Below are 11,372 nucleotides of genomic sequence, written 5' to 3'. Positions count from 1 at the left end.
CCTGGTTTAAATAGAAGGCGGGGCCTGCGAAGCCGGCGCGTGGTTTTAACGGAATTAGGCGAGCAGGTGAGTTAATGAGCTGCAGGAAACGCGGTGTTTCGGTGGAGCTGCGGTCTCGACGAGGTTCTGGAAATGTTTGAGCTGAAGAAAAGGAATAGTTTGACCATGAGGTGCAGCCGGGACGCGGAGGAGTTCCGACGGGTGGCGGTGCGGCGGAAGGTCAGCGGTGCCGCCCTCCAGACAGGTGAGGCTCTTTGATTCAAATGCCCCAGAGCTTTGGCCTGCTAAAATCGAGTTATTTTACATTATGCCTGAAAGTTCAACTGAGATCTTGAAAGTAAGTACGGATTTAATCATTTTTTAAATGTCCTTGTTGACATGCAGGAGAACTTAACTGCTCTTTTACATCTACCTGTTCTCTAACCAGCATCCAGTTTCCATCTTCCATTCATGTCTCATCTGTTGGCCTATTTTGTATTTGACTTAATCCTCAGTGGAGAAGGTTGATCTAATCACTCTGACTTTATCAGTTTGGTCCAGAAAGCATTTTTCTGTCTTCCACCAGACGCCTCAGTGGTGGGCCTTTATCTCGTCAGTGGCCTCATTCTCCTTTACCTGCTAATCTTGGCAGTAATTTAATCAGCCTTTATGTAAATAGAACTCTATATCAGCGGTGACGCTCTGCTGGGATCATCACACCGTCCTGGAGCTTCATCGGGAGGCTTCTGCTGCTCCTCTTCTTCATCTTGGATCTGAAAGGGAGTTTAGTTCAGCGACACGCGATGAGAATCGTTTAAGAGCTTGATCTTTACCTTCACCCTGCAGATTCGTGTTTTCGCACGCTGTTTTGGAGGATTCTGGGGCAGAACTAGTCGGTGGCTTTTGCTGAGCGTTGCCACTGTTGCATGAGCAGCGAATGGGGACAAAGAGAGAAGTGAGAAAGCAGAAGTTTAAACGGGTGAGAAAGCAGCCTTCGGTCTTCACTGGCAAATCTGTCGGTAGCTTGTTGGGATCAGCGGCGTTTCTTTCAAAAGTCACAGACGTTGTTGCGTGATCGGGGGGACCAAGCGCAGGTAAGAAAACATCTCCAGACATAAAGTAACGGCCTGGATTGGTGACGTAGCTTCAACCTGCCTCAAGCTGCGCGAAGGGTTACGTAAGACTGCGACTGACTGAGTTCTGTTTTTCCAGACAGAATTTGGTGGATGTACTTTTATTGGGGTTTTGTTGGCTGTCCTTCACAGCCACTACAAGGCTGAAAGGAGGAGGAGGAGGTTTGGGCGAACCTTGGGAGAAATCACCCCATTAAAATTTAAAAAAATGGGTTGTTTTTTTTGAAAGGGCCTGAAAGTGTTTTTGTCATCAGTGCTGCTCGAATGCAGCGGAATCATCGTGTCGGTAACTTTAACGTCCATTACTTTGTCTCTCGTGACAGTGAGCAGAGGTGTACGTGGCTCCTATAGCTGCGGCCGCGCATGTGACGGCGTCTGTGGGCCAAATTCTACAGCCGCTGCAGACGAGGAGGGTGAGAGAAGCCCGGGATTAAGATCACAGGGTGGGTGTTGAAGTGCTCGCACCACAGTTCTTGGTCCTCCTCATCATTTACCTGTGAATTGTTTCGCTGAAGCTTCTGCTCCAGTCACGGTTCTGCCTTTTTGCTGTTTAGTGTCACCTAAACCGGCGCAGAGCCCTCTGAGCACCGGTGCGGCTGCAGGAACATTACCTCAGGGAGCTGAAGGCACAGAGCAGCACCAGAGTCCAGAGAGGTGCTGTGTCAGCGCAGGACACACACCTGTCTGCTCCTCCAGTCCCGTCAGAGGGGGTGTGAACACACCTGTGGATGAAGTGACCCTCAGTCCTGTGAAACGCCCGCGTGGAGTCCCGACTCTTATGACCAGTCCAGTTTTTGGAAGCACTAGTCCAAGGAAGAGAAGCAACCGGAGCCCGCTGAAGGAGGGAGGCCACAGCCCCGCCAGGTTGTCCCCAAGGAGCCAGAGCCCGCTCGCTGAAAAACTGCGCACCCCCAGCCCCGTGCACCTGAGGGTGGGGAGCTACCGTTCAGTGAGGAACTCCAAATCCTGGCTTGGATTCCAAAGAGCCCCAAGTCCCAAGATGGAAGGACAAGATGTTCGAACAATGATGTCGCTGAGCGTCCCTGACTTGGTTGTGTACCTGGATGAGAGCAGGTTCGAATGCTGATCTTTGCCCTCTCCTCCTTGTTTTTGTCATGTGTTGTGGTGACGCCGATCCTGCCGCACGCTTCGTTTCAGGGTTCCTGCAGAGAAGGTTGAAACATCTCCTCTCAAGCTGCTGCCACCAGCCAACGGCAGCGAAGCAGCTAACTGCAGTCTGCACCGCTCATCGAGTGAAACCACGGTGACGTTTGATGACACGGAGGTGTCCTCCGACAAAATCAGGGATTCTGAGTCGGAGGACGGAAAAAATGAGAGGCTAGACGAAAGCGGCGAGAGAGAAGAGCCAAGAGAGGAAGAGACGACAGAGCAGCGATTGCACCAGATAGCCAGTGAGCTCCTGCAGACGGAGAGGGCCTACGTGGCTCGACTTCACCTCCTCGATCAGGTCGGTGATGCTGCACATCCTCTGTGAGCTCGTGGAGTCACACAGGCTGATCCCAGATTCTCATTGCAGGTGTTTTTCGCTCGGCTGACAGAAGAAGCGGGCCGAGGCTCCTTCCCGCCAGAGGTGATAAAGAATATCTTCTCCAACATCTCCTCCATCTACTCCTTCCACAGCCAGTTCCTGCTGCCTGACCTGGAGAGCTGCCTCAGACACTGGTGCGATGTTAAACTTTAAACTTGTGTAAATGTTTCCTCTGTGCTAAAACTGCGGTGGAGCAAAAGCAAATGAAGTGAAACTGAGTGCAGGTGCGACAGGCCGGGCCTGGGCGGCGTGCTGCTGCAGCACGGACCCTTCCTAAGAATGTACGCCGACTACGTCAGGAACTTCGACCAGGCCGTGGAGTTGGTGAGGGTCTGGAACGAGCGCTCGTCCGTCTTCAGGAACATCACCCAGGACATACAGGTCCAAGTCTGCTCAGCATCAGGTCTTATTCCTACATGCACCTCACAGCGAGAAGGCCTGAGCGGGCTTTTTTATAGCGTCCTTTTAATTCCTTCAGAGCCAGGAAGTATGTGGCAGCCTGACCCTGCAGCACCACATGTTGGAACCAGTCCAGAGGATTCCGCGTTATGAGCTGCTGCTCAAAGATTACCTGAAGAAACTGCCCCGGGACAACCCAGATTACGAGCTGGCTCACAGTAATTACGACCTCGGCTATCGGAGCATATATGGGGTTGTTTCTAACGCCGAGAATGAAGCCGCTTCTCTCTCCTGCTGCAGAGTCCTTGCAGACGGTCGCCATGGCAGCCACCCACTCCAACAGCGCCATTCAAAAAGCCGTATGTCGTCATCCACTCTTGATCAAAGTTGTGTTCGTCACCTTTGCAACGCACGTTTGTTAAATTGTTTGGTCAGGACCTCCAAGGTTTTTCTCGACGTTATTTATTTTATTTAATACATTTAAGCCCGAGTCTCTTCTGAGATGGTTGCATCCTCACAGCCACAGATGGGAAGTGAAAGACCTTTTTGACACGATGTGGGACAGGTTTTACTTTCAAAGAAGGAACCAAGCCCACGGGGATGGTTTGACTCTCCACTGGTTTGAAATGGTCCCAGTGAAACACGCAGAAAGGGCGTTGCCTCAGCGTCCGCCTGCTCTGTCCTCCCTCTCCGCAGGGGAGCCTCAAGCGGGTGCTGGAGATCTACGAGATGGTCGGAGACGAGGACGTGGTCAACCCGGCCAACGAGCTGATCCGGGAGGGCCGTCTGTTAAAACTCGCTGCCAGGAACACGTCCTCCATGGAGAGATACGTCTTCCTGGTCAGACGAGCAATGTTGCTACTGAATCCGTGTCCCTGAACGCATCGCGCTTGTGTCTGACATCAGCTGGATATGATGTTTAGGAATCAGCACACTTTATTTTGTTTTTTTTTTTGTCCAGTTTAACAATTTCCTGCTGTGCTGCACGCCGAAGTTCAGCCTGGTTGGCCAGCGTTTCACCGTGCGCTGCAGAATCGGAGTGGATGGTATGCAGGTGCAGCAGACCACCAATGAAGACCACCCGTACAGCTTCCAGGTCTCTGGAAAAGAGAGGACCCTTGAGCTGCAGGCCAGGTGGCTGCGCCCCAAATTCTTGCCTGCATTACTTTGTCCACACAGAAGGACGCTTCATTAAATAGTTTCTTTTTCTCCAGCTCTGAGCAGGACCGGGACGAGTGGATTAAGGTGAAGGGGCCTTTTTTATTTGTTGCATATTAGAGTTTCAGCTTGGGAGCAGTTTTCATCTCGTGGGCTTTTATTTTTATCGGCAGGAAATTCAGGAATCAATCAACGTGTTTCTGAAGAAGAACGAGAGCTTCAGGCTGGCTTCTAAAGAGGTAGAGACGGACGAGCCGCTGCTCCTGTAGCAGACGTTTGGGTAAACTACAGCGCAGGTGTTTTCCAGATGGAGGAGCTCGGCCGCCGCGCCCCCCGCTGGATCAGAGACCACGAGGTGAGCGTGTGCATGAAATGCACGGAGCCTTTCAAAGCGCTCACCAGGAGGAGGCACCACTGCAGAGCCTGCGGCTGCGTGAGTCACCGGACGAGCCAACACATACACACACACACACACACACACACGCGCACTCACTCTCAGGGTATCGGTCAGCACTCCTCTGTCCCCTCAGGTGGTCTGCTGGAGGTGTTCAGACAATAAAGTAGCTTTGGAGTATGATGGAAACAGGCTGAACAAGGTGTGCAAGTCCTGTTACTCCATCCTGTCTGCTCGGAGAGGGGGGAGGACGGAGGGGAGGGGACGGACGCCGGAGGTGAGCTTCACTCACGTTCAACCAAACACGACAGACTTCTTTAACAGACTTGCTGGGACGTTGTTTTTTTTTCCGCCTCCCGTTTCTCAGACTGAAGCATCTTCACAGTTGATGAGAAGCTTCCTGTTTTATGGCGACAACCCAAAAACCTGGAAACAAGTGTGGTGTGTCATCGGGACAGAGCCACCGACCCTCCAGCTGTACGCTGCTCAACAGGTGGGTCGAGAGCCCGGAACGCGTGCGGTCCACCCGTGTTTAAACGGTGACGTGTAACAGAACCCTCCTCTGGGCCGTCAGGACGTGGAGCCCCTCTCCTGCGTCCCCCTGCTGGGCTGCGAGGTGGACGACTCCTGCCAGGAGCTCCAGGGTCTGCAGCACTTCTGCTTGAACCAGTCCACCACGAGACACAGCTTCTGCTGCGACAGCCTGGACCTCAAACAGAGCTGGCTGGCCGTCCTCAAAGATGCTGCTGCAGGCAAGATGACAGCAAACACACTCGGCAGCTGTGACAACCCCACGTGTGAGGCGAACCGCGACGGCGGGCAGCCGTGCGTCTCCACTGGAGACGAAGGAGTGCTCATTTAATGGCTCAGGAGGGGGGAGGAGCATTTTAAAGTTCTGATTTGATTAGGAGCGAACAAATGAAATAAAACCCAGGATTGTTAAAGTTATCAGAACGCCGGACTTTATTTCTGGAATGATTTTACAGTAAAATAAATAAAGTGAAGATGTTTTTGCACGACTTGGACTCTCCCTTTAACTAGAGACGTGACTTCAGCTCTGAGCTGCAGTTTGGAAACACTGTTTTTTGTTGTTTTTTCTTGGTTTTTCCTTACAGCAAACGACTAAACACGATTACAGCAGGGTCTTAGTGACACAAAGGCTCAGTGTGGTTGCCTTATAAAACACATTCATCTGATCTCATCTCTTCAGATGTTACAGCAGTAGAATACTCACACAAAGAACAGCTGACAGCTAACCAAACTATATAAACGGTTAAAAAGGAAATGTTCAGTGGAAACTCAAATGGTAACCTTCAGGTTTGCGTCAAAGTGCCAGGTTAGCTTTGCATTAGATGGATTTTAGTTTGCATTTTCATGATAAAATGACACAATTTCCCCCAAATGCTGTACTATCCGAATGGCTCTATGGATGTATTGTTCACTGGATAGTTTATTAGCACTTTAAAGATGGATTGTAATTATTTATTAGGAAAGAATTCACTCTAATAGCTACACTTATTGTCTTAGCTGTTTTTTTGTTAGTTTTTTTTTCTTTTTTTTTTTTTACATTTAACACTAGTTCAAATGTCACACTGCTCCTAAAACTTGGCTAATTTGTACGTATTGATTGATCTGTGACTGTATGCGAAGCGTTAGCATTTATGGGTGAAGCGCAACATCAGCGTGTAGCGGATGGAAACACGTTAGTGCAAAGTCTTCTGTCTTATGGATCAGGACTTTTCTACTCAAAACAACAGAAGCTCGTGATGTAGTAGCGACACGGTAGCTGTCACCTGCCGGTTAAGGCCAAAATGTGAAAATGCAGCTTTCAGGTTGTGGTGGTTGCTGGACTTGACTAGCACGCTGTCACGTGGAAGTGCAGCCATGTGCAACGGGATGTCAACAAGGGCAGCTCGTGTTTTACTGTCGGCTCAGCTTCAAATGTGGTGTGCTTCGTTTAAACCTGTGCAAAGCGGCGAGGCGAGTTGGCAATCTATCCTTCGACTAGACACAGCAAAGACGAAATGGTGCTCTTCGTGTAACAGCCAGGAAGTGACCTCGTTCACGCGCTGTCCTGGCAGAGGCGGAGCCATGTCACACACAGGCCCGCTACACCAGAGAAGACGCGTGCTACTACTGTAGTTTTGTGTTGTGGAGGGAAACCTTTCAAATTAACCTTAGAATCTGTGTACGCGTCAAGTTTTTTGGCATCTTAGATATGGCCCTGCCCTCCATCGGGCTCCATGGTTGGTGAGGCAAAGAACCACAGTGGGGAAAAAACCAGCACGGGGAGGAATTGCAACAAATCGGTTAAAGCGGGGGAAGCTAGATTCGCACTGTTCCAGAATCCAGTAGTGCAGCACTTGTAGCTCAACTCCATCTGTGGTCTCTCAGCTGCAGCACAGCTGCTCTGACACCAGCAGGGTGTCGTAACCGTAAACCTCCAGCAGGTGGAGCAGGAAGAGCCTGTCTCCATGGGGATCCAGACCCATGGCCCTGACACTCTCCTGGGTCAGCGTGGGATCGGGGCTCCCTGCCACCTCGCCGAGGGCCTGGAAAATCCTGTTGTTCTGCTCCAGGAAAAACCTGGAGTTTAGAAGGAAAGGAGAGGTTTGTCTTTATTTTATGAAGATTTATACTGTTCCTGAGTCCTTCCCTCACAATTCAGATGTATCTTTGTAGAGGAGTTCATTATACTTACAGAATAAAGAGATCCTCTTCACTGGACACACAGTCTCCGTTCTCCTGGGAGTACAGCAACATTTGCCTACACACACATCATTTTGTGGCACAACTTTGATTTACTTTTCCTTAAGATATTTGTAGCTGTGAGTGAAATGCTAATGTTTGCCATTCTAATGATCAAACCTCTGTTCTGTGAGTTTGCGGTACTTCTCCCTGTCTGCAGCGCTCAAGCGGAGCAGAGGCTTCAGACCGTCTCTGCAGGTCTTCACATTCTGATTGTCTACGTACACGTCGTACAGATCCTTCTTCTCCTCGAAGATCTTCTCAGTCGTACCTGCCAACAACAGACCATAAACGGCTAAACCAGACGCCCCAGCGGATTTCAGAGGGACTTCAGAAGCGGCTTACACGCCACGTAGGAGAGCTCGTTCTCCAGTGCACCGATATCTGCAACATTGATGTAGAAGAACGGGCGGAACTCGGGCACCGCCACGCCGATGCCGGGGATCGAGATGTTGGCCAGGCAGCAGCAGCAGTACACTGAGAGAGCGGCACGATCAGAAAAACCCGCTGTAAATGTACAAACTAAATCCAAATGCAGGCGTTCCTCACCTCTGTAGCAGACCACACCCACAGGTGGAGGCGAGAAAATGAGGATGCGCCGGCGGAGAAGAGCCAGTTTCCACAGCACCATGATCTGCTCCCCGAAGAAGCGAATGAACTGGGACATGCAACCTGCGGGGTGGGTGATCTGCTCACATACGGAGACGCACAAACTCATTAAAGATCATTTGTGTCCGTGCAGCCAGCTGTGGAAGAGAGAACTTCCTGCAGACCTTCATCTCGGGGTGCATGCTGTGGTTAATGGCAGCCCCCCAGACGTTGGCTGGACAGCCGGTTACCACCGCTTCACCACTAGGGGGCAGCAATGCCCTCTTGTCCTCATAAAAGGCCTCTAGAGGAGAGTAGTGGCCTGGGGACTGAAGCTGGAGCCTGGACACAAAAATAGTCACGTGTTTATTATTAGGACCTGTGTAAATCTTTATATTCATCATACTAAGCTAGAGAGAACGAAATGCAAGTGCTGGGGACAAAGGAAGTACTGTGTTGGACAAAGATGAGTAAGGCACATGATGGCGGTGTGACCGGAGGCCAGGATGGCCACGGCGCGGGAACCACGTGAGAGACGGTTGTGATCAGACTCGTGCTCGCATGCCAAGGGAAAGTTGCTGCCAGTAGTTAAAGAGGAAACATCCGGTGATTTCCTTTTATTTGGCCTATTTTCATGCATGTTTACCAGGAGTTGAATCTCAGTCTTCAGGTTCGGTTCGGATTGCTCCTGCTAGCGCTTCTTACCTGACCTGGTGCTCCAAGAAGCTCATGTAGCGGTACAGCAGCGTATAGGAAGGAGACAGGATCCCCACTGATTTCATCCTGGCCCCCCTCTCTGCCGTGCTCTCCACCGGCATGTTTGCGAAGCAAGCCAGGCCAAAATAGGAGCCCTTGCGGAAGTAACTGTGGGAGACAGAGGAGAGACAGACGAAGACGCCCTGAGTCATGAGAGGCGCTGCCAGTTGGCCTTTTCTCGCTTTTTATTCACTGTTCAACACTTTCGCTCCTGCCAGGGAAAGAGACACAGGCATGCATCTTAAGTAGCTTTCTTTATTCCTGCTTGGAACGGAGAACTGTGGGAGTCTGACACAACAAATATGTGTCATATTCCAGCCATTTCAGCACAGGGCTGGTGAACATGCGTCCATCCAACAAACACTTACATGAAGTCTGTGGTGACGCGGTGGGAGCCGCTGGCGATGGCTTTGAACTCCACCCCGTCCAGGTCTATGTCTTTGGGCAGGCACCACTCCAGCATGTTTCCTGTCACACAGAGAAGTATAAAACACACCCAAAAACACACTCCTGAGAGAGGGAACGTTATCCTGCCGAAGGTCACCCACACCAAAACTACTGTAAAAGTTGCCGAGACGAAAAGCAGTTTTCTCTCAGTCGTTGAAGAATGAAAGATAAAAAATTGTGATTTTAGCAGCTCAAACTCTGACGACGGTGACGGGCACTTTTTAAATTATACCCAGTGATTAAAGTGGATGTTTAAATTGGTCTCCGTGTCCTCGTATGTGAGGGAGCGGAGTAAATACACTTTCCATCATCCCTGCACAGGTGCAGGCAGTAAATCAAACATCACTCTTTTATTCCCTGACACAGGCCTTGATGCCGTCAGCCCGGACTCTTTGGAAGACACGTGTCCGTGATGCACCTGAGGCACGACGGGAGCGGAGAGGTGACTCAGCCTGCTGCTGGTGGTCTCTGAGACATCTGAGCTGACCTGAGCGGAGTCTCCAGAAACACCTGAGGCTCCACACTGACGGCTGCGGCTGACAGCGAGAGTCGTCGGCCACTTTGGGAGGAGCAACAGCCCAACTGGATTATGCAGCTGATTATTAATGCATGAATCCAATCAGGAGGCAGCGGATCCTGATCGCCATCCGGGCTGGAGTGAGTGACAGCCTGTATGTTGGCGGTGGACCAGCGTCTCCTCTTCTGCTACTGTTTAGATGCTGGAGTCACAGTCTGGCGTAAGTAAGCCATTTTGCTTGTGTCACTCACTCAGGTTGTTGGTGTTTTCATGGCAGTTTGCAACATACACAATTCAATAAAGCACATATCTATTTTTTTTATATTAAAATCAACAACTGCCCTTATAATCTCGACTTATTGCTCAGTCTGGAGGCAGCCCAGGGCGCTTGGGCTTGACTTCAAATATCACCTGTGTCATCATGACGGGTATTTGCTGTCACCTCTAATGTGTCTTGAATTAATTAGTCCTCCTTACATAATCTTACTGGATCAATTTCACAGTGGCTCAGCCCGACACCATCATTAAAAATGGATAAACCTGCAGAAACCACCAGTTCCTTTCCCCGACACCTATCCTGATGTGTTGCATTCTGTGGTTGAACCATAGGCTCCTACACAGTCTTGCACCTGTATCTGCGCCTGCAAGTCACAAAGAACCGCACTTGTCACCAAATCTTCTGCAGACTTGATACAAACATGCGCTCTTCATTTTGGACGTCAAATACGGGAGGTTCCGCGCAGCCCAGGCAGATTTAGTCCATTCGGGGTCTATTTTCTCTCTATAAACACGACGCATTGTAGACAGTTTGGATTTGAAGACAATTCTCTGTCTCACCCGTTCTGGTGTTGAATGTGACCACAAAGACCGACACGATCTGGTCCTTCTCCTCCCATTTCACCATCCTGTCTTCCACAAACGCGTCCGTCGATCCTAAATCCCCGTGATGCTCCACGTCTTTATCTCTGCCCTCTTGGGTGCAGGGGATCGCGGGTGTGGTGTTGCAGGCGTCTGACCTGCTGGTAGTGGGACCCCCCGGACCGCTGCTCCACCCAAACCCGGGCGCAGCGCATCCCGACGAGCCACGGTTACTGGGGGGACTTGAGAGTCGGTCGTTTCCCGGTGCTGTCGGCGGTGCTGCTGTTTCGTCGGGTTTTTCCGCGGGCGGAACCTCCTCCCAATCTAGTAGAGGTGCTCGGTCCGACCGCTCCATCATCCCGTCGGCGGTACCGCCTCAACAGTCTCGCCGCGGATTGGAAATTATGTCTCAACCGAGGGGCTCCGCGTCCATCCGCAGACAATTACAGATCAGACCAGTTTGGCCATTGCAAAGTTGTTCTGAACTGGTCCAAACGCCTGCAAAATATTAAACATATCAGTTTTTGTGTCTATTTTACAATCGCTCAGTGTCTGAGGTAATCATAAATTTGATGCTGTTTCGAGGGTAACTCCGTCGTCTAATGCAGGCTGCATTCACAGCAATATACGTTGTTCTGTCAAATCGAGTAGTTGCGCATAGTTGCGAAACACTTGGGAACGCGAATCCGATTTGGCATCTTGAATGTACATTAAAGCGCCAACACACAAATGAGTTATCAATTTAGCATCAGCACTTTCGTTCAAAGGACTCGGCTTTTTATTAAGCGTCACTTCTAAAACAGATTTATAAAAAAAATACGTCGATGTTCAGAAAAGTTATTTTTA

At 50.4% G+C, this 11,372-nt stretch overlaps 2 protein-coding genes across 4 annotated transcripts; one reads left to right on the top strand and one right to left on the bottom strand.

The window, feature by feature from the left end:
• Positions 1–25: 25 nt before the first annotated feature.
• LOC101067347 (FYVE, RhoGEF and PH domain-containing protein 4-like) lies at positions 26–5,628 on the top strand. Of its 3 annotated transcripts, none has more exons than XM_011613508.2 (16): positions 26–244; positions 1,436–1,555; positions 1,667–2,186; positions 2,271–2,580; positions 2,650–2,795; positions 2,886–3,042; positions 3,140–3,278; positions 3,361–3,419; positions 3,757–3,900; positions 4,022–4,194; positions 4,275–4,305; positions 4,392–4,457; positions 4,526–4,651; positions 4,749–4,889; positions 4,980–5,105; positions 5,187–5,628. In XM_011613508.2, exons 1-16 carry the CDS (start codon positions 133–135, stop codon positions 5,472–5,474), a joined length of 2,658 nt encoding a protein of 885 aa, XP_011611810.2. In that variant the 5' UTR covers positions 26–132; the 3' UTR covers positions 5,475–5,628. The 3 variants fall into 3 exon arrangements, with proteins under 3 accessions (XP_011611810.2, XP_029707469.1, XP_029707470.1); XM_029851610.1 differs by lacking the exon at positions 26–244 and adding an exon at positions 1,059–1,073; XM_029851609.1 differs by lacking the exon at positions 3,757–3,900.
• LOC101067124 (protein LCHN-like) lies at positions 5,558–11,200 on the bottom strand. The gene is made up of 9 exons (XM_003972964.3): positions 10,506–11,200; positions 9,073–9,172; positions 8,654–8,812; positions 8,134–8,290; positions 7,910–8,048; positions 7,706–7,837; positions 7,481–7,631; positions 7,314–7,379; positions 5,558–7,198 (listed from the first exon to the last, which is right to left on the bottom strand). The coding sequence occupies exons 1-9, from the start codon at positions 10,882–10,884 to the stop codon at positions 7,003–7,005; spliced, it is 1,479 nt and encodes a 492-aa protein (XP_003973013.1). The 5' UTR covers positions 10,885–11,200; the 3' UTR covers positions 5,558–7,002.
• Between the last annotated feature and the right edge of the window lie 172 nt (positions 11,201–11,372).

Source organism: Takifugu rubripes, chromosome 18 (assembly GCF_901000725.2).
Source record: "Takifugu rubripes chromosome 18, fTakRub1.2, whole genome shotgun sequence".
NCBI lineage: Eukaryota > Metazoa > Chordata > Actinopteri > Tetraodontiformes > Tetraodontidae > Takifugu > Takifugu rubripes.
Note: the sequence above shows the minus strand (reverse complement) of the source record. Positions and strands in the feature narration are given on the sequence as shown.

Bases quoted from the DNA above. Each gene is read 5' to 3' on its own strand.
- LOC101067347 (XM_011613508.2), top strand. From the start codon at position 133: ATGTTTGAGCTGAAGAAAAGGAATAGTTTGACCATGAGGTGCAGCCGG. The intron at 4,652-4,748 runs GTGAGTCACCGG...CTGTCCCCTCAG, and splicing joins ACTGCAGAGCCTGCGGCTGC to GTGGTCTGCTGGAGGTGTTC. The intron at 4,890-4,979 runs GTGAGCTTCACT...CCCGTTTCTCAG, and splicing joins GGAGGGGACGGACGCCGGAG to ACTGAAGCATCTTCACAGTT.
- LOC101067124 (XM_003972964.3), bottom strand. From the start codon at position 10,884: ATGATGGAGCGGTCGGACCGAGCACCTCTACTAGATTGGGAGGAGGTT. The intron at 8,291-8,653 runs GTAAGAAGCGCT...TTTTGTGTCCAG, and splicing joins TTCTTGGAGCACCAGGTCAG to GCTCCAGCTTCAGTCCCCAG. The intron at 7,199-7,313 runs GTAAGTATAATG...TCTAAACTCCAG, and splicing joins GAAGAGGATCTCTTTATTCT to GTTTTTCCTGGAGCAGAACA.